The 25,789-nt window shown below is 38.2% G+C and overlaps 1 protein-coding gene across 3 annotated transcripts in view; it reads right to left on the reverse strand.

Annotated features, from left to right (window-relative positions):
• Window positions 1–518: 518 nt before the first annotated feature.
• cped1 (cadherin-like and PC-esterase domain containing 1) overlaps window positions 519–25,789 on the reverse strand; it is a 203,767-nt gene continuing 178,496 nt past the window's right edge. For 2 of the 3 annotated variants that reach the window (XM_087997183.1, XM_043709611.2), the window contains 5 exons: window positions 21,802–22,022; window positions 19,277–19,378; window positions 16,118–16,205; window positions 2,765–2,911; window positions 519–1,677 (listed from right to left, as the gene is read on the reverse strand). In XM_087997183.1, the coding sequence (XP_087853309.1) occupies window positions 1,444–1,677; window positions 2,765–2,911; window positions 16,118–16,205; window positions 19,277–19,378; window positions 21,802–22,022 (792 nt within the window). In that variant the 3' untranslated portion in view covers window positions 519–1,443. The remainder of the gene's footprint in view (window positions 1,678–2,764; window positions 2,912–16,117; window positions 16,206–19,276; window positions 19,379–21,801; window positions 22,023–25,789) is intronic. The other variant, XM_087997182.1, reaches the window with a different exon arrangement.

Consider the following 25,789-nt stretch of genomic DNA (forward strand, 5'->3'; position numbering starts at 1 on the left):
TGTGCAGATCTTTTACAAGGTCGCAAATTGTGCTGGTAGGCTATATCTTCAACCTCTCCTCATGAGTGACTGACACCAAAAATCCACCATGCAAGCCAAACCTCATTCCCAGCTCTGCCAAAACCCAGATTTCACTTCCATACAATTGCAGGACCAGAGGATTGACTAGTCTTCGAGATCTCAGCAATTCCACAGCAGTACTGCCAAAATCCAGCTTCCCTTACCAGGTTCTGCTGATTTCAAGACAATTCATTAGCGCTACTATAGTCAGGGCCCATAGCCAGTACTACAAAATGGTACCACAGGATTGACCCTACAAGGAGCTAAGCTACTTTACCCAATGCTAATTAATACAATATACATTTTTTACTGGTCCATGGTGTAAACTCATATTTTAAATTGAGTTAGATTAACAATTGATTGCACAAATATAGAAATAATCCCAGAATCTCAGTTAACAAAGATAGAAGCTGAAATTTTCAGTCACTGTAACGGGGTAACATTCATATTATACGGTAAATGACATAAATACTCCAATTATTATGGAAAAAACATATCCTTTAATTCATCCATGGGCAATGACTGAGAGATTTACTCATTTCTTAGAACATGTAACAAGTTATTTTTACAGTTACGTAAAAAGATCCGCGATAAAAAGACAACTCACATTGTGAATATAATTGCCTTTTAAGAACAAAATATATGTTTTATTCCTATTTTCCAAATGTAGTGTATCCCTATATCACAAAACATTTGGCTCCCATAGTACCAGGTGCTTAAGCACTATCAACGTCCATAGAAAAAATTAAAAATGTATATAAAAATTATTAAAAGTAGATATACCAAATATCAAAAATTTGTAAACATAAAACATCTCTGTTTGTAAAAAGGTTTTAAGACATTGAGAATGCAGGTTATTATTTCAAACTACTTTTACAAGCAAAATATAAAAGCAATATAAATATAAATATAATAAATGTGAGGTATATATAATTTGATATCTTCAGCAATATCTGGGGAATGTGGTTCCAAGTGAACAATACGTACAAAAATAAAACTTATTCAGAAATACAGTATTACAATTGTTTTCACAATAATAGTGCAGAAAGTGAATGAATATTGCACCAAAAGGATTAAGTGGTTTACTTAAGGACTTCAAGTCTCTTGTGTAGCTTAATCTTCTGTTAAAAAAAAAGGTTTCAGCTACAGCTGGTTATGCAATTCATCTGGCCAGACAAGAGGTTACATCAATTTTCAGGCTTTCCATCTGCCATTCGAAACCTCAAATTTGCAGGGGAACATATTGATTTCATAAAGGCTGAAAACGTGTCACATGTCTTTGATGGTAACATTCGTAGCCAATAAGAGAGAAATGGAATACATGCCGTGTGGTATTTTGCACTGATCTCCTGGGAAGCAGCAAATCTTAAAACTGTCCATTTTTTATAGCTGAGTGGTCATAATATTCAATCTGTTCACACAGACTCTGCTGAGGAAAATTTCTGAATAAGCCAGGTTTATTGGACCATTGACATGATAGTGTGATTTAAAAACAGGTAAAACGTCTTGTACCACTGACTGTTTGCTTCGACCTGCGGTGCCCTTTCCCAGAAAGGAGTAGGTTGAGTGCCTTATTTTCCTCTGAATTGTTGTTTGGGAAAACTCAACTTTATCTACCTAAAATAGAGAGAAGATATATTAATTTATATATTTAAAAGAACATTTGTTTTTGACAAGTTTAGATTCAATATCTCGTGAAGACTTTCTCAATTCTATAGTCCAAGTACTGCAGTTTTTATCTGAATTGATGAAATCTGGAACATATTATCCTAATAGCAATAAGCCTTCTAGTTGGATTTAAAATATCTAATCAGGTAGCTAGATTTTTTTAACTTTTAACTGTTGCACTCTGCCTCTTGTAATAAGACTGTCATTTCCTTTTTAGTAGTTTCTTCATTGAAACGGAAGCATTAACATCTATTTATAACCTTGCCATTTTGGCAATATCTCCTTTGAGGTTATATTGTTCATCCCTTTGTGGATCCATATAATTCTTAACTCTTGTTTTGTTTATTTTGCTATTTTAATTTTTAGAATTATTTTAATATCATATCTCTTTTCTGCCTCATTAATTATCCTTTGATCTCTTTCCAAAGGATTTTTATATTCCATTTTGTCACCTCTTAATTGCCATGGTAATGGAATAGAAGTACACATCTTCATAATGAAATTGTCCACTGGCATCTGTGCAGAGACACAGCTGTCAAATGTATAGCTCTACTACTGCAGTTTATACACACATTGCCTGCCGGTCTCTGGAATGCCAGCTCCTTCTCTTGATCTGATCATGCTGCTCTCCTCTCCTCTCCTCTGCTATCTTGATGTTGAATCATGTGTCCAGGAAAGTGGTCATCCCATGTCCAAAGTCAATTTGTTAGAGTGCTAGGAGATGGAAAAGAACCCCACAAAAGGATTCTAGGAAGTGGAAAGCACTATGGAAAATTGAAGTTCAGGTGTTAGTGGTTAAATAAATAGAGGACCAGATTCCATGGAACACCATAATTACCAAAAGAGATTTATATACTAATCAGCCCACCAACTCCTAAATTACTTTTTTCAAAGTGCAAAACAGGGCAAATAAATGAAACTTGTAGCATGTTACAGTCTGTAATTTAATATTAAATGCACTTAAAATGTTAGTATAGTAAATTGATTTCAAGAAAGCCTCAGGGGAAACATTATTTAAAAATGTAAGTTTAGTTACCTCATGAAAATGACATGCACACTTTCCCTGAAGAAATTCTTTATAGCGTCCCATAGTGATGCTAAAGGTATCAATAACATCATAACCGTAGTCCTTTGCTTGAGAAAGTATTTCTGTATTTTCTTTCCACAAATTTTGTACTTCATTCTATAATAACAAAATTTACATTTGATGTCTTGCATCTCTTGCATATTAACAAAGTGCATTCTACTATATGATATAAAATTGAGTTTAAACCTATCTTTTATTGACCATTATTGATTCTTTCCAGTATTTGTTCTTAGAATGTGGGTGATACTTGTATGGCTATTTTTATTTTGTCTCTCTCATTGTCCTAAGTTGGTGGACCTTCTTGCTAAAAGGTAGGAGTCCTTGGATAGGCATCTCAGTGCGAACTAGATTAATGTGCTGCTAGAAAAGCATAGCAGGTCAGGCAGCATCCGAGGAGCAGGAAAATCGACGATTCGGCCAAAAGCCCTTCATTAGGAATGTAGGCAGGGAGCCTCCGGGGTGGAGAGATAAATGGGAGGAGGGGGTGGGGCTGGGAAGAAGGTAGCCCAGAGTACAATGGGTGGATGGAGGTGGGGATGAAGGTGATAGGTCAGAGAGGAGGGTGGAGCGGATAGGTGGGAAGGAAGATTGGTGGGTAGAACAGGTCATGAAGATGGTGTTGAGCGGGAAGGTTGGAACTGAAGTAAGGTATGGGAGGGGAAATGAAATCTCAGTACAAACTACTGACCCACAGAAAGTGATTCAAGACATGCATTTTGAATCAGTAGTACAAATACATTGTAGGTCACTTAGATTTATAATTTGCTTTCCTGTAATGAAATAAATCAATTCTCTGATCAGCAACTGAATGTATTTCTTAATTCATGAAGCATTTTCCAAAAGTCCTTTCATAGGAGAACAAAAGTTCTGAACTCAACATATGTCATGAAACTCTATATCAAGAATAAAAGAATGACTAGAGTAAGATTAGGGCCAATCAAGCATAGTAGTGGGAAGTTGTGCGTGGAGTCAGAGGAGATAGGAGAAGCGCTAAACGAATACTTTTCATCAGTATTCACATAGAAAAAGACAATGTGGTCGGGGAGAATACTGAGATACAGGTTACTAGACTAGATGAGATTGAGGTCCATAAGGAGGAGGCGCTAGCAATTCTGGCAAGTGTAAAAATAGATAAGTCCCTGGGCCAGATGGGATTTATCCTAGGATTCTCTGGGAAGCCAGGAAGGACATTACCAAGCCGTTGGCTTTGATCTTTATGTTGTAATTGTCTACAGGAATAGTGCCAGAAGACTGGAGGATAGCAAATGTTGTTCCCTTGTTCAAGAAGGGAAGTAGAAACAACCCTGGAAATTATAGACCTGTGGGCCTTACTCGGTTGTAGGTAAAGTGTTGAAAAGGGTTATAAGAGATAGGATTTATAATCATCAAGAGAGGAATAAGTTGACTAGGGATAGTCAACACAGTTTTGTGAAGGGTAGGCTGTGCCTCACAAACCTTATTGAGTTCTTTGAGAAGGTGACCAAACAGGTGCTTGACGGTAAAGCGGTTGATGTAGTGTATATGGATTTCAGTAAGGCATTTGATAAGGTTCCCACGGTAGGCGACTGCACAAAATACGGAGGCATGGGATTGAGGGCGATTTAGCGGTTTGGATCAGAAATTGGCCAGCTGAAAGAAGACAGCAGATGGTGGTTGATGGTAAATATTCATCCTGGAGTTCAGTTACTAGTGGGGTACCGCAAGGATCTGTTTTCGATCCACTGTTGTTTGTCATTTATATAAGTGACCTGGATGAGGCCAAAAAAAGGATGAGTTTGTAAATTTGTAGATGACACTAAGGTCAGTAGAGTTGTGGATACTGACGAAGAATGTTGTAGGTTACGGAGGGACACAGATAAGCCGCAGAGCTGGGCTGAGAGGTGGCATATGGACAATGCGGACAAGTGTGAGATGATTCACTTTGGAAAGAGTAACAGAGATACAGAGTTCTGTGCTAATGGTAAGATTCTTGGCAGTGTAAATGAGCAGCGAGATCTTACTAATCAAACCTGGGTGGCAACTTTCAAGGATTTATGTACCTGGGCACCAAGATCTTGCTGCTCATTTACACTACCAAGAATCTTACCATTAGCACAGGTACATAAATCCTTGAAAGTTGCCACCCAGGTTGATAGGGTTGTGTTAGCTTTTATTGGTAGAGGGATTGAGTTTCTGAACCATGAGATCATGTTGCAGCTGTATAAAACTCTGGTGGGGTCACATTTGGAGTATTCCATATAGTTCTGGTCACCGCATTACAGGAAAGATGTGGAAGCTTTGGAAAGGTTTCAGAGGACATCTACTAGAATGTTGCCTGGTATGGAGGGAAGGTCTTGCTAGGAAAGTTTGAGGGACTTGAGGCTGTTTTCGTTAAGAGAGAAGAAGGTTGAGAGGCAACTTAATTGAGACATATAAGGTAATCAGAGGGTTAGATAGGTTTGACAGTGAGAGCCTTTTTCCTCGAATAGTGATGGCTAGCACAAAGGGACATATCTTTAAATTGAGGGGTGATAGATATAGGTCAGCTGTCAGAGGAAGTTTCTATACTCAGAGAATAAGTAGGAGCATGGAATGTACTGCTTGCAACACTAGTAGACTCTCTAACATTAAGGGTATTTAAATAGTCATTGGATAGGCATATGGACGAGAATGGAATAGTGTAGGTTAGATGGGCTTCAGATTGGTTTCACAGGAGTGCGCAATACTGAGAGCCTAAGGGCCTGTACTGCGCTGTAATGTTCTAGTACAGTGATCGACATCATCTCTACCTACCATTGTGGGGAGTACCCTAATAATGTCAAAATTTAAGGACCAATATATGGACACCAGTGATCTCCCCAAAAATGCTTGGGATGCCCTTGTAGAAGGGCTCGAACCCTTTGAATATATGAATGATTGGCTGAATGCTTGAATTAGTACCCACAGTGCCAAATGTATATTGAGTGCTCCATTGAGCTTGTCTGGGTCTAATCAACTGTGATCATTAAAAGATACATAAAACTCAGTTTCATTTGTGTTAACAAGGAGTAAAGAAGCGAGAGTTCTAGAGCAGATTCACTGGAACTTAAACATTAATGCTGTTTTCTCTCCACAGGTGCTGCCAAACTTGCTGAGTTTTTCCAGCAATTCTCTTTTTGTTTCTGATTTCCAGCATCTGCAGTTCTTTATTTTTTTTAAAGTAAGAGCGTTCCTTTTGGCTCGGTGACTGTAGCCCACTGCCAATCTGTGGTTGCTCTCCCATCCCTATTTATCCTTCTGCCCAGGACTTAACTGCAGTTCAATACTAAGCTAGAACATAATTCTCCACAGCCACGATTGTTGAACTGTATTAGAATGCCTGTTTCACATTCCCAGCAATATCGTGAGCCTCGAGCATATATCTTCAGCTGTGAGTTCTAAGTACGCCATCAACTTATTGCATTTTTCTGTGCTCATATTTAATGGCGTACCCCTGTGCACATCAGATTATTGGGGAAAAAATTATGGCCTGAATGCTATTGGAATTTCTGTTTGATCTGTAAAAGGGCAGTAAGGTACTGGAAGATTTTCTTTCTTCCATTAAAACTGGCCACAGGGATACCTCTAGAATATTGTATTTTCTTGCATTGAATTTAATGGAAATAACAACATGGAAACAGTCTAGTCCGGCTATTTGATGTCAGTGATTATTTTCCATAAAAGTTAGTTAACTTTCATAACTTGGTTAATTTGCGAGGACTGTGGATATGTATGATGCTGAAAGAAGTACTATTTTAGGTTCTGGCACTTGTACTTCAATGTAAGATACTTACATATTGTAATCATGTTAAAGGCCTTAAGGTAAACTGAGAGTCTTGCTATGTGAAAAGGCAATGCAGCTAATTAGAGTTGAATTTCAATCCATTAGTGCTTCCGTTTACCACACCTGCTGCTATATCCCCATTGCAACCTTGAGACTTTCAAAGGTTTGTATCACAATGTCGTTAAATATTTAATCTTCTGAAATGATACCCTCGGATTGATTCTGTCAACCTTAAGCTTCATAGAAAGAGTATCCAGTAACTTATAAAATAACCAGGTGGCATACACAAAATATGCAGTACTTAAAATGTAGTGGCACTTAGAAACTGCACTTAAGGATTTCCTCAAAGTTGTCTCCGCTTCCTTCTCTATGGTGTTGTAATCTATCTGCTATCTTGAAGTTAGGGAGATTCTGAACTTATGATGTTTCAACTGTTCGACATGAGGAATTGTATTTTCTAATATTTGACAACTTTAGTGAAAATAATAATATGAAATTAAAATTAAACAGCATGTGCTTAACATCAATGTTTAGTAGTACGATAAAATTGAAATAAAGGGCTGATATTGAAAGTCTCAACGCCTATCTGAATTTAATAAACTGATGCAATATTGGGAAGAAGGTCATGTAGTTTTGATGTCATGACTGGTAATCCAGAGAACCAAGTTTATAATGTCCTGGGAACCTGCATTCAAATTTCACAGTGGTGGAAAATTATTTAATAATTATTAAATAAATAAAGAATTGAAGTTATTTATTGAAACCCATCTGGTTCATTGATGCCCTTTAAACAGGGAAATCTGCCATCCTTATCTGGGCTGGCCCAGATGTGACAACAGACTTTTAGCAACCTTTGAAACAGCAAGTAAGGCATTCAGTTGTATCAAATGGAACAGTCTCCAAAACAATCTCAACTACCATGTCTAGCCAGAGGGGTAGGCACAAGATACTAAGATTCAACAGGTGGAGTGTGAATAAGATTTGCTAACTGATTAACAAAGTAAGCAATGCAAGTAAATAAAAAAAAACTCTGCATCACCACCCAAAAAACACAAAACAAATTCTGTCTTTAGTAGCCTATGATTCTTTTACTGTACAAAAACTTACCCCCCACTGACCATGTTCCCAAACTAAACTAATCCCACCTACCTGCATTTGACCCATATCCTTCTAAATCTTTCCTATTCAAAACTAGAGGACATATTTTTAAAATGTGAGGAGAAAGATTTAAAATGGACATGGGGGAACTTTTTCAGAGAGTGGTTAGTGTGTGGAATGATCTGCCAGAGGAAGTGGTAGATGCAGATACAGTTACAAAGTTTAAGAGACATTTGGATAAGTACATGAATAAAAAAGGTTTGTTGGGATATGGGCCAAATGTAGGCAGGACTAGTTCAGTTTGGGAATATGGTTGGCAGGGACTAGATGGACTGAAGGGTCTTTTTCCATGCGTATGACTCCATGACTCTACAATAGCCTGGAGTGACTGGTCTAATTGGAATTCTGATTCTCACACAAATATTTGAATTCAGAACTGAGGTTAGCAATCCATTAGTGCTGAGGGACCCCAGACCTACTATGTTAACACAGAAGCTAAAAACATGGAATGGCATTATAGTTTTTTTTTTGAAAGGTCAAGATCAAATAGGTTTAAGGCTTTCTTTGTTCAAATCTGTAAGGGAAGTAAGAAAATGCAAGTGACTGGAACTGTTAATATACCATTTGAAACTCAGCCCAAATATTTCCCAGGTTTGTGTACTAATACTGCACGGCAATGTTTTACTACTTAATTATCTTAAAGATCTACAAACTGCTCTACAATAATTACCAATGAAAGTAATTGTCACCATGCTGTCAGATTCCTAAAAGTTGTGCCAGTAACTTCAAAGGTAACTTCAAACTTCAAACTTCTAATACTTCATACCTGCTCTTTTTTTCCCAGCACAGTTAGTTTTAGCTGCAAGCTTATAAAGAAAAATGAAACTGGTTCTCGAAGGCTGCTGGTATAAACAGTTATTAAGTCTTAAGAATTGAAACAAAACACATTAATGTTACCATTTTATTCAATAAAACTGTTTGGGATATTTAGCTTTATTCTACATTCACGTACAAAGATGTGTTAATCTTAATCACTAGGGTTCGGTAGGAATTATTTATATGTAAAATAACTTGATGTTTCAAACATGAGTTACAATTAGAACTAACTTCATATGTTCCATGATATGGAGATATTGGTGTTGGACTGGGGTGCATAAAGTCAGAAATCACACGGCACCAGGTTATAGACCAACAGGTTTATTTGAAATCATGAGCTTTCAGAGCGCTGGTCCTTGGTCTCATGACACTCTGAAAGCTTGTGATTTCAAATAAACCTGTTGGACCCTAACCTAGTGTCATATTACCTCTGACTTTGTAAATTCCATTCAGTTGACAAAATTCCTAGCCACATGATAAAGTATTCCATCACTACCATTACATCAGACTATTGAGTTGGTTCACTTGAACATCAATTTTGCAATAAATATACATTTAATTGTGAAGCAAATTAAATAACTGCTCATCTTCCTGACTTTATGATATTAATTCTGATAAGTCAAACTTTCAGATATTCACATCACTTGCTGAGTCTTATTATGGTCAAAAAAATTGTAACAAATTTTCCTTTATTTGATGTAGTGTAAGCAATGGCAAGAATGTTGGGAAGATATGGAGAGAATGAAAAACAATTAGAATTTTGACATCAAAATTAGTTTTTGAGGATTTTCCCCTCAAAGCTTAAATGGCAACTTCAGAATCTTAGCAATGAGTGATGACTACCTTATTTCCCATCATTTTAAGCAACTCAGTAAAAGCCCAACTCACGTTATTAATGCACGATTTCCTAATTCTCCTCCTCTTGCCGATGAAACTGGGTGGTACAAATTCTCGGCATATAAATTAGAGCAGGTACCTGCAGCTCAACAGACTGCATGCCCTGCCGTCATCCAACTGTTTCTTCACAAATATGTCCTTCCACGAACATCATATCCTTTGATCTTACAGCAGACAAGTTAGCATCAGTAAATCATCATGCCTGCTCTGAGTCCAACTCAGAACCAAGTCAGTCCTTCAGCACTTTATTTTGGAGTTTAGGGACACCTGATACTTGCATGCCAGGCCACTTTGTGCATAGGAACATAGATGTATTGCATGCACCTGCACAGAAAGCATCCAGTGGCTCTGAGCCTGCTTTTTTAGTGCTCACTCACTTTGCACTTATGTGGATATTGCCAGCCTGTGTATACCTCACATTGCTTTCTTAGTGCACATTCCCAGCCTTCAGCACTGACACACTGGCTGCCTTCCTCTTTATTGCTCACACTTCTTTGTTGGTACATAGGGTCAACTTTGGTCAATTACAGCTTCGGTGGCTTGCATTGCTTTTTAGTGCAGAAGGAAAGACAGACACCTTGTCATGGTAGGCAACACTGAACAATCACGGCAGTGGTCTTGTTAATGTTTGGCCAACAATGCCACATCTACATCATACCACACCTACAGCCTGTGCCAGCAGCTACAAGGCAGCACACTATATGTGAATCACAGAATTGTTATGGTGCAGGTAGGGCCATTCGACCTATCATGCCTGTACCAGTTCTATTACCTAGTGCCAATCTCGTGCACTTTTCCTCTATCACTGCACACTTCTACTGTCCAAATTATCATCCAATGCCCTCTTGAATCTGCCTCCACCACATTTCCAAGCATTGCATTCCACTCGGCCACTCTGCATTGTTGCGTATCCTGAAGTCCACCTTGGAGGATGGTCATCTGAAGATCTGTGGTCAAATGTCCCTGACCGCTGAAGTGTTCCCCGAATGGAAGGGAACATTCCTGTTTGGTGATTGTTGTACAGTGTCCATTCATCCGTCGTCATAGCATCTGCCTGGTCTTGCCAATGTACAATGACTCGGGACATCCTTGCCTGAGCGTATGAGGTCGACAACATTGGCTGAGTCACATGAGTACCTGCCACGCACATGGTGGGAGGTGTCCACATGTGTAATGGTAGCATCCGTGTTGAGACTCTGACATGTCTTGCAATGGTTGCCATGACAGGGTTGTGCAGTGTTCTGGTCGATGTTGTCCTGAAAGCTGGGCAGTTTGCTGTGAACAATGGTCTGTTTGGTGGTTGTTTAAAAGTGAGAAGTGGAGGCATACTAATGAACCAAAACCTGCAACCCATTCTAAAAGATAAAAGACTTAACAGCAATCTAGGATTGTGCAATATATCATTTCAGCTGCATGACACTGTTATCTTTTGCTATAAATTCTGCATCTTATGGTTCTGCTCCACAGATACCCTGATGAAGAAGCAGTGCTATGAAAGCTAGTGCTTCCAAATAAACCTGGTGTTGTGTAATTTTTAACTTTGACCACCCCAGTCCAAAACCGGCTCCTCCACATCGTGGAGAGAACGTGCGAGTTTGATATAGTGGATCAGCCATGATTATAGCAAATAGCAGAGCAGGATTGAAAGGCTGTATCAACTACTACTGCTCCCAGTTTCTTTATTTCACTATCAGAAGAATTGCTTTGGCAACCCTCCAGTGGTGATGTGCAATATAGAGTTCAAAGCCATGTGGATGGATGTTGCAAACAGATGGAGTCTCCCAGCTCCAATGGAACTAAAAAAAGGGAAAAGTATTTTGTGGTATAATCAAACCCATATTTGACTTTTACTTTTGGGCAGGGCCTATGAGTAGTGCTTAGTAAGATGTACATGTTGGATACGTGGATAACCAAAACTGCCACCAGCAGTGATATGCTTGACTCACTAGAATGCACATACATAGGGAGGTATGTATACTGACTGTGTGTTTAGCTGTCTGGGGGTACCAATTTCTAACTTTTAGATGTTTTGTTTCCTATTGTTCTTGGTCATACAATACAGGTGGAAGATTTCTCATTGGAAAATTGCCAAATTTTAAGAAATGATCCAGGCTTTTTTGATCTGGGAACTGTGAAAGAAGAGTGTGTGTTGTTCTGTCCCCACTCTGACAATTTGCTTCTTTAGTTGATCACTTGACTTGCTTAGTAACATAGAGCCATCCACTTACTACAGTGGCTTGCATTGTTGTCTCCAAATGTCTTCCATACTTGAAAATTTGTTTCATATCTCAATGTTCTGTTTATGTAATGTTTTACTTTGATGAGGCAATAGCAGCCGATATAAATCACAACCTGAGAACTTCACAACTGCTTGCATTACATTTTCCACTTGAAGTGGAAAGCATTACAATTTGAGGAGAGTTCAAGGGAAAACACTGAGCAAAGAACCATCATGGGAGACTGGTTAGCAATTCTGGTCTCCTTCCTATCGGAAAGATGTTGTGAAACTTGAAAGGGTTCAGAAAAGATTGACAAGGATGTTGCCAGGGTTGGAGGATTTGAACTATAGAGAGAGGCTGAACAGGCTGAAGCTGTTTTCCCTGGAGTGTCGGAGGTTGAGGGGTGACCTAATAGAGGTTTACAAAATTATGAGGGGCATGGATAGGATAAACAGATAAAGTCTTTTTTCCCTGGGATTGGGGAGTCCAGAACTAGAAGGCACAGGTCTAGGGTGAGAGAGCAAAGATATAAAAGAGACCCAAGGGGGAACTTTTTCATGCACTGGGTAGTACATGAATGGAATGAGTTGCCAGAGGAAGTGGTGGAGACTGGTACAATTGCAACATTTGAAAGGCATTTGGACGGGTATATAAATAGGAAGGGTTTGGAGGGATATGGGCTGGGTGCTGGCAGGTGGGACTAGATTGGGTTGGGATATCTGGTCAGCATGGATAGGTTGGACCGAAGGGTCTGTTTCCATGCTGTACATCTCTCTAACTCTATGACTCTAAATGAATAGGAATAAATGGAAATTGCAGAGTTTAATTAGAAACAAATGGTTCCTCCAATGAAGGCTTTGCATGGAGCTAAAGAACATTTTTCTGCCAATTTGAAGAGAAATAATGGCCCAGATCAGGTGGATCTAAGAGGCACATGGTCATGATAGAGTGATGCCTGGCTGGTTATTCCCCAACACCCCCTGCTCTTACCCTTACATCTACGTGGGTTCCACTTACCATCCTTCTTTCTTCTCTCTTAACTTCCAGAGACGGAAGTTCATCAGTTCATTTTTAATGGTGAAGCAAATTCCATGGAGGTGGTTTTTCTTCTTCTTATCTTGCCAGAAGATGGTGGGACTACCACCTCATTCATTGAGCATGCCTTGCTCTGCCCACTAGATCTCACTTAAGGTAGCAATGCGAAAGTGAAAATGTCTGAGACCATGGACAGTGAAACATGGACCAGCAAGAGCCACAGATGTGTCCAAAGTGGCATATGTATGTGCTTGTCCCATGTATTTAAAATGCTTTTATAATGGAATTCTTCACATTTCTGTTCCTGCTTCCTGTTTTCCCCTTGGAAGGAAAAGATTAGCCGAAACAAAACTTGCAAGTTCAACAGAGAAGATTCAAGAAAGGGATCAATTGATCTCTACATATGCCAAAGGTATAGACCAGCCATGATCTAGCTGAATAGCAACGTGGACTTGATGGGTGTAATGACTTCTACCTGCTCTTATTTTCTACATTTCATCTTGAGTCAAGTCAAGTTCTGCTTACTTCCAATTTTCCATCCTCATGGAACCATGCTGTTAGCCAGACCCCCTGCTGACATTTGTCATGCACAAGAAATCCATTAAAGTAGGAGGAAAGGCTGGGCTTGCCAAATTACCTTCCTCACCTGTCAGGGCAGACTCACCCAAGCCATAGGTGACACAATCCGATTTTGCTACTTCTGTAAAATGTAATCTAATGCATTAAACGGGCTGTTTGACGCACAATACCTCCCTCTGTATTTAGTTATTCAACCAAAAAGAACCTATAAATATCCATCTTCTAATAAGCCAGATGCATAATTGCAAGTTGTAGAACAATGCCATAGAAATGCCATTAATGTCTTTAAAACAAAGTAAAAGTATATTTTTTAAGTCAAGCAATGGAATGCATTTTGTGTTAATGGAAAATGTTGCGGAAAGAACTTATAGCTTGCTTATAATAAGCTGGGAAATATAATTTTCTTTGTGGCCTAAGTTAAATTACTTAATGACTAATGCAAAGATGCCTTTTGTAACTGAAACACTTAAAACTACAAATGTATGAGCTATATAACAATGAAACACAAAAAGGGTGACAGCTAAACTTAATAATTTACCATTGCATTTGATCAGCCAGTGTATCATCTATTACATTGTACTGCTTACTTGTTGATAACTTAAAATGAATACTTTAAGGCATTCTGCATTCTTGAATAAAAAATAATGGCTTTAGTCTGTGAAGTATGGAAAAATGGACATCACAGAGGTATCATTAAAAGCATCATTGCAATGCTATATTAACCTATTGTACTTGATTTAGAAGCCTCTTTTTTCTGTATAAACAAAATTCAAGTGAAACAACCAGATTCAACCCTCCAAAACTGCTAATTGTTATAGGCACCAGTCATTTGAAAAGTATAAGTTCATTTTGGAATGTATGAACGTACTGTTTTCCGCGCTGAGATCAAGTCTAAAGGAACAACAGATTTCCTTATGAGCTGGCATGCCATTCTCACGTAATATGGCAATGAAATGGACAAAATGGAGACTTTCCATTGACACAAATAGAGTTGAAAGGTCAGGTGACATTTTCTTTTCTGCTAATACACATGGAACCATAAGCCCCTGCAAGTCAGTCTTCTAATTTGGACAGTGTTTGACAAAACCTTTCTATGGTTCATGGTTTCCCTCTCCAATTTGTTAAAACAAAATCTCATGTTACAATTTACAGACTCTTTGATTCCAAAGCTAAAAATCCAGGGAATGGGTGTGAAAAGGTCTATATTAGCATGATGGTACGTGAATAAACAATACTTGGACTCCATGTTTTGACAGTAGCTTAGCCATCAGAAACCATTTGTGAGGATGATGGAAAGGGATGCTCTGAAATACAGTGGAGTTGAGAATTATTAAATCATCATAATGTCATTGAATGGTGGAACAGATTAATGGGCTGAATGGCCTACCTCTGATCCTATGTATATGGATGGAAACCAGGTTTCTGATGAGGAAATTCAATTAGGCATATTTTTTTCAGAGCAGACACAGGAGAAACACCAAATCAGTGAAGGAATAAGATTGCCTAAATACCAATAAGCTGAGATTTAACTTGATTTGTGGGCATATTTTAGGAGTTAGTAGTTAATCATAAGGACCATATAACTGCAAGAACAAGACAAACATAACGGTAGAATAAAGTAAAGGTGAAGATGGTCAGATTGGGCTGAAGAGTCTGTTTCCATGCTGCATGACTCTATGACACAATTTAGCCAACAGCTTTTGCTTTGCTGTGCAACAGTTGCTAGAAAGCATCACTAGAATACACTCGGTTTGACTCAGCATTCAGGTGTACATTCAACTTGCTAATTTATTATTCTATAGTTTAGGGTCCTGGCAGCACTCATTTTATTATTAGGATTATTCACTTAAATTGTCAACAGTACAAGATGTATATTTTCTGGTCATGGAAAACAATAAACTCAATAATGTTATCTCCTGATTTCTATGTGCTTTATTCTAGCAGGCACCAGTAAGGGAGGCATTTTGACTGCTGGAATGCTTATTTTGTCAGGGGGAGGTAGCATTGATACAAAAATATCAGAAATGAGTTGAGAGACTAAATAAACCGCACAAAAGTAAAGTCATGCTTTAAAGTTCTTTAGTTTAATTACAATTCTCTGTATCTTTGATGAAAGTCAGATTTTTTTATATGTTGTGCATTGCATCTTAAAATTCATGATCAGTTTGTTATTTGAGAGGAATATTATGAAGTGGAACTTTAAAAGTTGGTTTGAAGCTCTGTTACATCTTAAGAGGCTGTCAAAATTTCAAAGTCATGCAAATGCCATAGATATAAATGATTCTGGAGACCTCTGAATGATTAATAATTTAGGCCTAGTGAAAACTATGTAAGGTTAAGATGACCTTCAGAACAGTTCCAATGACAAATTCAACCTGTTCAATGAGCGAACTTTTTGTTGACCTTATCCTAACTGTACATATTTCAACATTTCTGGTTAATAGGTTAGTGAAGAATAACTTTTCTTGTCAGAGCTGGATGACTGCTTGTGTTAAATTCCATAAAGCAAACTAGTTTATCTAGTTATAGGGATAAAAACTTCAACAAAGAGGCTCACAGGCATTCAGCTTTATAACGTTGAATCATCATGAAATGGGGACTCAGTAGTGGAATAATTACATGTAATAATTATTAGTGAGGTTGAATTTTGATAAAACCATTCCTATACCTTTTTAAAAAAGTTCAAAAGCCTCTGGAATATTGAGATTTTCAATAATCATGTTTTAATTAAGACAAGCTTCTATTTTTTAAAGATTTGTACAAAAATATTGACTTTATTTGTTCAAAATTGGCATTAATTAGCAGTAGTTTGCTTACCAAAGACAGGGATCGGATTCCATCCACTGGCAGGTGAAATCCCATTCCTATAGATTTTATGATTACAAGAATATTTAACAGCTTCTCTCTGCAAAAATATAAATTATGACAATGAGACCAAGATTTGAGGTGAAATTAAGCAATTTATATTTGACTACTTCAATGACTTAAAATTAGTTGACATTTCAGTTGACTTATTCTTCACATAAACAGAAGTGGGATACTGCAGGAGCTGGAGATTAGAGTCAAGATTAGAGTGGTGCTGGAAAAGCACAGCAGGTCAGGTAGCATCCGAGGAGCAGGAAAATCGACGTTTCGATCTTCACTCAGCATGCCTTTATATTTTGGTTGTTTCTCTGTTGCGGGGGAACAATATTGTTCCAACGCGTGTCGTTCTACATTTATCAATCTGCCTCTCACCATTTTGATTTGGGTCAGAGTGTGGAAATTTGCTGGGTGCAGCCAAAGTAAAGCATCTTCCTGGTTACAGAATCTAAATAAGATCCAATTTAACCTTTTACTTACAAATGCATGGAATGTGCAAAGGACAAGGGGACACATTCCAACTAGTAAGAGGTAAATTGGGACATAAAGAGGAAATGCATTTTCACACAATGAGAGATCACCATTTAGTTGAGCATCCAGATAGAGCTAATGCCAGGGATTAAGGTTCTTCTCGAAGTGAACATCAATTAGTAGGGACCAGATGGTTCTCCTCATCCATAAATTATCATCTAAATTTATGCAGCATAAACAAATGCAAAATAATCAGTTTTGAATAAAGATGTCCCTGGTAGAAACAATGATTTATTTATTTATTTATCACGTGTGATGTCACGAAAGATCTCAAATCACAGGATTTGGAGATGCCAGTGTTGGACTGGGGTGTACAATCACCTGATGAAGGAGCAGTGCTCTGAAAGCTAGTGCTTCCAAATAAACCTGTTGGATGGCAACCTGGTGTTGTGTGATTTTTAACTCAAATCACAGGAGCATTGTAAAACAAGGTATGACACTGAGCCACATCAAGTGTTACTAATTAGGATGACCAAAGGTTTGTTGAAAGAAATATGCCTTATGAAGTGTCTGAGTTGAGGAACATGAGGTGGAACGGATAGCTAGGAAATACTTGTAAAATATAAGGCAAGTACAACACCAACAATAAAGATGGACTTTTATTTTTGGAAGTCCAAATGTGGATACTTGCTTGTGAGCTTGAGACAGTTTAGTGCCCACAAAACTCAAAATACAGAATAAATCATGCAGCTTAAATCTAAATAGTAACTTAAATATGAAGAAACCTCACAAACTCCTGATTTATCATAAATAAGAGGTATGCCTATTGCAGTATCTTTTGTCCTGAACTCCCACAAATGCTGCAGCTTATTTCAAATGCCATGAATTTGAATGGGGTTTTTCTATTATTATTTTGATTTATTTTTCCTCTGGCAGAAAGCATAATATTTGTTATTGGAGATGAAAGTGACCAAGCAGCATACTAGCTGAAAGGAATTGTTCTACATCAGATGTAATTAATATAAATTCTTCTGAAATGACAATATCTATGGTCATGAACATCCATCAAATTGCTTCCACTCTGCTGTCACAACTTCAATGAATTTCTGACACACCTCTGGCAAAATCCTAAGTGCCACAATTCCTTTCTTCAACTTAGTCTTGAATCAGGTAGCATTCTCACTGATTTTCTGCTTTGCAATTATTTCTTGAATAATATAAATAGCAATTTGTGCCTCTCACAAAATTATCTTATTCATGATTATTCCTACAATTACTTCACTATACATGCACCAGTATTAATCTAAATGCTAATCTGCAAGGTACAGGAAGACTGAAATTAAATTCAGTTCTTGGTGACATATAAGTCAGAGAGGGGTCATCATTGAAAACATAATGAATAGTGCACATCATCTGTCATTATTAGTGAAAAAATAAACAAGCACGTTGTGATGAAGCAAATAGTGCGTTATGGATTCTGACTTGTCACAAATTGCTGTTCAATTTTAATATTTTGTCATTTGTTTCACAAGAGCCAATAAAAATTATGATTTTGTTGTGAGCCTTTGTATTCACCACTTTCTGTCCACCTGAACAGTCCATTCAAAATGTCCTGCAGTACAACTTTCTTCCCAATAACCAATTGGCTGATTTTCAAATCATAAGCAAACATCATTTTCAAGACGCCCCTATATTTAAAGTATATTGATATATATACTCTTATGCAAGAGATCCAGTACTGAGCCTTGTGGAATCCCACTGGAAACTATCTTACTGCCACAAAACCAACTCTTGATCAAAAGCCTTTGCTTTCTGTCATTGAGCTTGTTTTGGACCCTTCTTGCCACTTACATTGAATAGCATGAACGTTTAAGTTATTGATCAGTCTCTCATGTGTACTTGTCAAAAGTCTTCCTAAAATCCATGTAAACTATATCAAATACACTCCTCTCAATTGACCCCCCTTGTACCCTTTCAAAATAAATTAAACAAAGTAAGTCAGTCCCAACTTTCCGTTTTACAAATCTGTGTTGCTTGTTCTCAATTATTCCAGGAATCTTTAAATGATGATTTTCTTAAGCCCCTCATCAATGGCTTCTCCACTCTCACCTTGAGCAACAGTTGTGAGGATGCTCATGAGCTTCATTATCATTAAGATCAGTTGCTTCTCCAATGTCCCTCCCTCAGAGTCATCTGTCTAGCCAAACATCCCTTTGATGTTCCCTCTGTGCTACTCCTGAACTCTCGCTATGCCTTCTGAGTTCATTTTATCAATGAGGCCCAACTGTTGTTCAGACAAGATTTCAGCCTTAGGTAGAATTGAGTCTTAGATTGCAATTGGATTAAAAATAAATTTGAATGGCTAAATTTCTGTGTTCAAATTTACCCTTTTTAAAGGAAGAGAATTTTGTTTAATACATGGGACAACTGAAGGCTTTGACATGTGATAGTTATGTGGTGTAATAAGTTCTGGTTGTATTGTGTCCCAAGTAAGCACACACATGGAAAGAATATCAAAGTATTCAAGGAGGGTAGAGTAGAAACGATGCCTGTCTTAAACGAATATAGCAGTGCAGCAAAATAATCTTAACTTATAATAGATTGTAAAAATAGAATGAAAATACTTTACACATTCTGCATTACCTTTGTAAAACTTTTTGTATAATATGCAAATGTTGTGTATTTAACCACTGAACCCCACCTACAACCAGAACAGTCTGATCGTTGTTTTCTAAAGGATGCGACCTGAAAACAAGCAGAGACAAGATTCTTAAATTAACTGGATTGTAGTATGTATATTTTCCCACAATTGGCTTTGTATTAATTATACGATGTATTTACAATTCAATACAAGTTTTAAGCATTAGGCAAAAGAAATCTTCTTGGAATTTTATGAATTATCTTTGGAAGTGGATCAGTAATGGCTAAGTGCAAATTTATTTAAAAATCACACAACACCAGGTTATAGTCCAACAGGTTTAATTGGAAACACACTAGCTTTCGGAGCGATGCTCCTTCATCAGGTGATTGTGTGAGTCATCAGGAGCGTCGCTCCGAAAGCTAGTGTGCTTCCAATTAAACCTGTTGGACTATAACCTGGTGTTGTGTGATTTTTAACTTTGTACACCCCAATCCAACACTGGCATCTCCAAATCATGCAAATTTATTGAATGCTTTAAGAGAGGGCTGTATAAACTAGCAGGATCCCAGTTTTGATGCTTGGTCTAAATGATCTCACCCAATATACTGATGTGGGTTTTCATATTCTTGACGAGGGTTCTCAAATTTGACCAGCATTGAGTATTTGGTTGTCAGATAAGGTAAGATTAGCAAGAACTTGCTGCTCTCCATAGTAGCATGGCGTGATTTCATCCTCAAGTTTCACCATGAATTGGGTAATATATGGCATGACTGCTGATAAGTGTGGAACAGTTCAGGAGTATAGGCCACTCTTCAAGGATGAAAATAATATAAATTAATCTCAATGGTTGCTGGTCAACAACTGCAAAATTTCATTTCTTTTAAATTAGTAACAAAGCTGTTCCTGATGAAGGGCTTTTGTCCGAAACGTCGATTTTCCTGCCCCTTGGATGTTGCCTGACCTGCTGTGCTTCCAGCACCATTCTAACCTAGACTCTGATTTTCAGCTTATGCAGTCCTCACTTTTTCCGACCAGATATTAAAGTAAATTTTATTGATTTACCATTATATCAATGCATAAATCAAGTAGTTTCTCCTTCAGAAGTCAAGAAAAGTGCCATATAAATGTAACTTTCCTTTTATCTTGTGTCTGCTCTGTACATAATCAAAAGTGCAAACTGTACTTGAAATACCTGAAATTTGGATAGATGATAAGGAATAAAATGAGTTCTAAAAAAGAATCATACTGTACTGAAAAAAAACCTCTTTCTCTTTGCACAGATTCTACCAGACTCTCTGAGGTTCTCTGGTCTTTTCTGTCTCCAAACATATTTCACTATTTTATTGCTAAATAAAGCCATGCTTTGTCAAAGATTTTCTTCTTCCACTCCTCAGGACAAGTTGCAAGAAACACCAATACAAAAGGGAAACAATGCCATGAATCACAGAATCTCTACAATACACATAGAGGTCTTTCAGCCCATTCAGATCCCCTCTCCCCAACCCTTTGAAGACCATCCCAACCCCCCTCCTTTTCCCATAACCCTGCATTTATCATGACTAATCCTAACGTGTACAGAGGAACCTCGATTATCCAAAGGAAATGGGCGGGGTGTATTTTGTTTGGTTAATTGAATGCTGGGTAATCGAGCTTCCTCTGTATATCTCTATACACTATAGGGCAATTTAGCAAGTCCAATCCATCTTTGGATTTTGGAATATTGTATCTTTGGATTCTGGAAGGAAACTAGAGACCTGGAGGAAACCCACACAGCCATGGGGACACCATGAAAACTTCACATAGACAGTCACCCACTGCAGAAATTGAACCCAGTTATATGGCACTGTGATGCAGCGGTGCTAACCACTATGCCCTATGCCACCCTTAGAGTAAGAGTGCTGATTGGTTGACAAGTTGACCCTGATTGGTACAGAATGGAGAATGCAGCAGTTAGTCATTAAAAAAAGTCATTTTTTTCCAGTTAAAATCTCTACTAGTCAGAGTACACTTGCCATCCTATCAGCACTAGTATAAATGGTGTTTTCCCTTTTAAATTGGTATTTTTCACAATGTGTCCTGATGAATGTAAGACAAAAATCTTTGACAAAATTGGTCCTTTCCCCGAAATACTCATGTGCTTGAGTATACCAAAGTTTGTTGTTATGGATACAGTATTACTGAAGTGCTGTTACAACTTTCTTTTTAATCTGTATTTTTAAAATGTAAATGTTATTGAAATTGATTTTACTTCAAACAATGTTTCTAGACATTGAGTGAAGACCTGAAATTGCTCTTGGTGGTTCAGTGAGTTTATTCACAATGAGTTAATCCACACTTAAACCAGATAGCCTGATTTAATTGTTTATGAGGTAGTCAGTGTCAAGCCTTGATTGTGAATAACAGCTATTTGGGAAAGGTAATGCAGGATGCCCATGAAGCCAAGTCCTAATAGAATCATAGCACTCATGAGATGAGACGAACAGAGAAAGTTAATGAAAGAAAAGATATTAGGTCAAGTTTGTCGTACCTTTGAATAAGTTGTTCCAAAGTATTTTCAAATGTAGGTCTTTGACTTAAATTCAGCCAAAACTGGGGATAATAAGCATAACTAGTGAATAGTTTTCCTCCATTTAAATTGGGAAAGAATTTAGTGTCATGAGCTTTGTCCCATTCCTGAAGAGTTTCATTCACTTCTTCCATAAGATAATACATCATTCCCCTGTTGGTTGAATCGCCAATGAAAAGAACCTTATGGACAAAAAAGAAAAATGCATCAAATATGATGTTATCAAAACAAAGAATGATAGAATTATTACAGTACAGAAAGAGGCCATTCAGTCCATCATGTCTGACTAACTCACTGGACATTATAATTTAGTGTCAATCTCCTGCCGTTTCCCCATTACCTGGTACATTGATTCTATTTTAAAAATCAAGCAATGGGCTAATGGTCGGATGCTTGGTAGTGTGGATGAGCAGAGGGATCTTGGTGTCCATGTACACAGATCTTTGAAAGTTGCCACCCAGATAAATAGTGCGGTGAAGAAGGCATATGGCGAACTGGCTTTTATTGGTAGAGGAATTGAGTTCCGGAGTACTGAGGTCATGTTGCAGTTGTATAAGACTCTGGTGCGGCCACATCTGGAGTATTGTGTGCAGTTTTGGTCGCCATACTATGGGAAGGATGTGGAGGCACTGGAACGGGTGCAGAGGAGGTTTACCAGGATGTTGCCTGGTATGGTAGGAAGATCGTATGAGAAAAGGCTGAGGCACTTGGGGTTGTTTTCATTGGAGAAAAGAAGGTTTAGGGGTGACTTGATAGAGGTGTACAAGATGATTAGGGGTTTAGTTAGGGTTGACAGTGAGAATCTTTTTCCACGTATGGAGTCAGCTATTACAAGGGGGCATAGCTTTAAATTAAGGGGGGGTAGGTATAGGACAGATGTTAGGAGTAGGTTCTTTATTCAGCGAGTCGTGAGTTCATGGAATGCCCTGCCAGTAGCAGTGGTGGACTCTCCCTCATTATGGGCATTTAAGCGGGCATTGGATTGGCATATGGAGGATAGTGGGCTAGTGTAGGTTAGGTGGGCTTGGATCGGCGCAACATTGAGGGCCGAAGGACTGTACTGCGCTGTGTTCTTCTATGTTCTATGTTCTATGTTCTATGAATGTCTCAATTGAAACTTGTTAAAAAAAGTGTGTCTCTGGAAAAGCACAGGCGGTCAGGCAGCATCCGAATAGCAGGAGAGTTGACATTTCGAGCATAAGCTCTTCACATATTCCTGATGAAGAGCTTATGCTCGAAACGTCGACTACCCTGCTCCTCAGATGCTACCTGACCGGCTGTGCTTTTCCAGCGCCACACCTTTTGACTCTGATCTCCAGCATCTGCAGTTCTCACTTTCTCCTCAATTGAAACTCCCTCCAAGTAGCACATTCCAGACCCTAACTTGTGTTGGGGGTCATTTAGCTCAGGCTGGTTTGTGATGCCAACAGCACAGGTTCAATTTCTGCAGTAGCTGAGGTTACCATGAGGATCCTGCCTGCTCAATCTCGCCCTTCACTTGAGGCACAGTGATCCTCAGGTTAAATTCACCACCAGTCTCCTCCCTCTCTCTCATGTCAGAGTAGTCCTAGGGTCCTCTGAGTTTACTTGCTGTGTGAAAGAAATTTTCCTTACCTCACACTTGCTTATTTTGCAAAACACTTTAAAACTTTGCTGTCCGGTTCTTGACCTATTTACGAATGGGAACAATTTCTCCTGATCCACTGTGTCCAGGCCCCTCATGATTGAAAACGTCTATTAATCTCCTGTTAACCTTCTCCTCTCTGAGGAAAACAGTCTAAATTTCTCCAAGCTCTCTTCATAAATGAAGTGTCTTATCCCTAGAACCATTCTTGAAAACCTCTTCTGCACTCCAAAGCTTTCACATTCTTCCCAAAGCATGACACCCAAAATGTACATAATATTCCAGTTGAAGTATGACTAGTATATTCATGATACTGTCCCTGATCTTGCACTGCATGGCTCATTTTATGAGACCTAGAATACTATATAGTTTAATAACAGCTATCTCCACCTGTCTTGTCATCATTAATAACCAATGTGTATGTATATATCTCTCTCTCTCTATATATATATAAAAAAACAGGTTTCTCTGCTCCTGCATAACCTATAGAGTAGCATCCTTTGTTTTGTATTGTCTCTCCATTTGCATCAAAGTGTATCACCTCATATTTCTCCACAATAAACTTAACCTGCTACCTATCCTTCCACTCCTTCAATGTGTCAATGTCCTTTAGAAATTCTTCAAAATTTAAAATTTTTCCAGGTTTTGTGTCATCTGCAAACTTTGAAATTGTCCCTGGTCATTTATACATGTCAATGAAAGCAAGAGCCCCAGTAGTGACTATTACAGACTAGGCCAGACCCCTCAAAATATTTCAAGAAAGTAGCCCAAACCCTAACTTTGCTAGTTATTTTAAGCAGGTGTAATGCGGATCTTCCAGGAGTGATGCAGCTTGCCCAACCACTTAGTTTTAAACAAAACTGAATTTATTTGCAAGACTACTGAATGAATACAAACAAGAGAGAACAGAATCTAGAATTACCTAACCTATCTGAAAACCCAACAGATTATCCCAAATTAACAGTGCTGTTCCAGATACTTGTAACAATCTCCATAAAGACCCCTTGGCAAAAAAGAAAAAAATCAAACACAGAGTCTTAGAAGAGAGATGGCTGAGAGACCCGGTAGGAACACTTTCTTCCATGTAGCTGTTTCTTTGTCCAGCAGCCTCAAAAAAACTGACTAGCAGCTCTGAATCCAAACCAAACCAGAGAAAAGCCAAACGGGGAGAACTTGCCACTCCCCTTTCATTGTCCAAGTGTTTTTTTTCTAAAAGTTAAAAGACTTTTGCCTGATGCAGTATCTGGTGGCTATAATCAAATTGGCCATAAAAGCCTTCAAACCTAGACATCCCTTAACCTGCTCTGAAACAAAAAAAAACAAGGACAATATGACATTGTTCAAGGACCAGCATCATCACACCTCCCCCTTAAAAAAATGAACCATCAATTTTGAAAGATGGCTTCATTTTAAAACCTCTTAAACTTACACTTTTAATACACTACAATACCCATATACATTACAGACTATAATCATGCAACATGCACTACTACATTCTGTTTCAGTCTGTTTTACTCTTGCCACCGAATGCCTCTGTTTCTCATTCAAGTCTTGACAATGCATCGCAAATCACATTTTCTCGTTTGCCACATGCACAATTTTCAAATTGAACGGTTGTAATAACAAGCTCCATCTAAACAGTCTGGCATTTTTGTCCTTAAATTTCTCCACAAACTTCAATGGGTTATGATCAGTGTATATGATTGTCTCAGATACATTACTGGGAACATAAACATTGAAATATTGTAACGCCAACACCAGGCTCAAAGTCTCCTTCTCAACTGTTGAATATTTTTGCTGATCAATGTTCAATTTCCTGGAGAAATACCCGATTGGTCTTTCCAGTTTCTTGTTGTCTTTTGTAAGAACACAACACCGAAACCCATATCACTCACATCATAGCTGCTTTGAGACATGGCTAATACTGGGGCAGTGGTTAACACAGATTTCAGGCCATCATATGCCCTCTGACAGTCTGTTGTCCACTGAAACTTCTTGCCTTTCTTTAAAGTTAAAAATCACACAACACCAGGTTATAGTCCAACAGGTTTAATTGGAAGCACAATTGGAAGACAATTACCTGATGAAGGAGCGGTGCTCCGAAAGCTAGTGTGCTTCCATTTAAACCTGTTGGACTATAATCTGATGTTGTGTGATTTTTAACTTTGTACACCCCAGTCCAACACCGGCATCCCCAAATCATGCCTTTCTTTAGCAACCCAGTGAGTGGAGCAGCCACACTGCTAAAATTTGCTTCAATTATGTCATCTTGGAACATGCGTTCAATCTCCTTTTGAATCTGTGCAAACTTTAGACGGTGTTGCT

This window comes from Chiloscyllium plagiosum, unplaced genomic scaffold (genome assembly GCF_037043375.1).
Source record: "Chiloscyllium plagiosum isolate Xiang-an unplaced genomic scaffold, Cpla_swu_hap1 HiC_scaffold_19, whole genome shotgun sequence".
NCBI lineage: Eukaryota > Metazoa > Chordata > Chondrichthyes > Orectolobiformes > Hemiscylliidae > Chiloscyllium > Chiloscyllium plagiosum.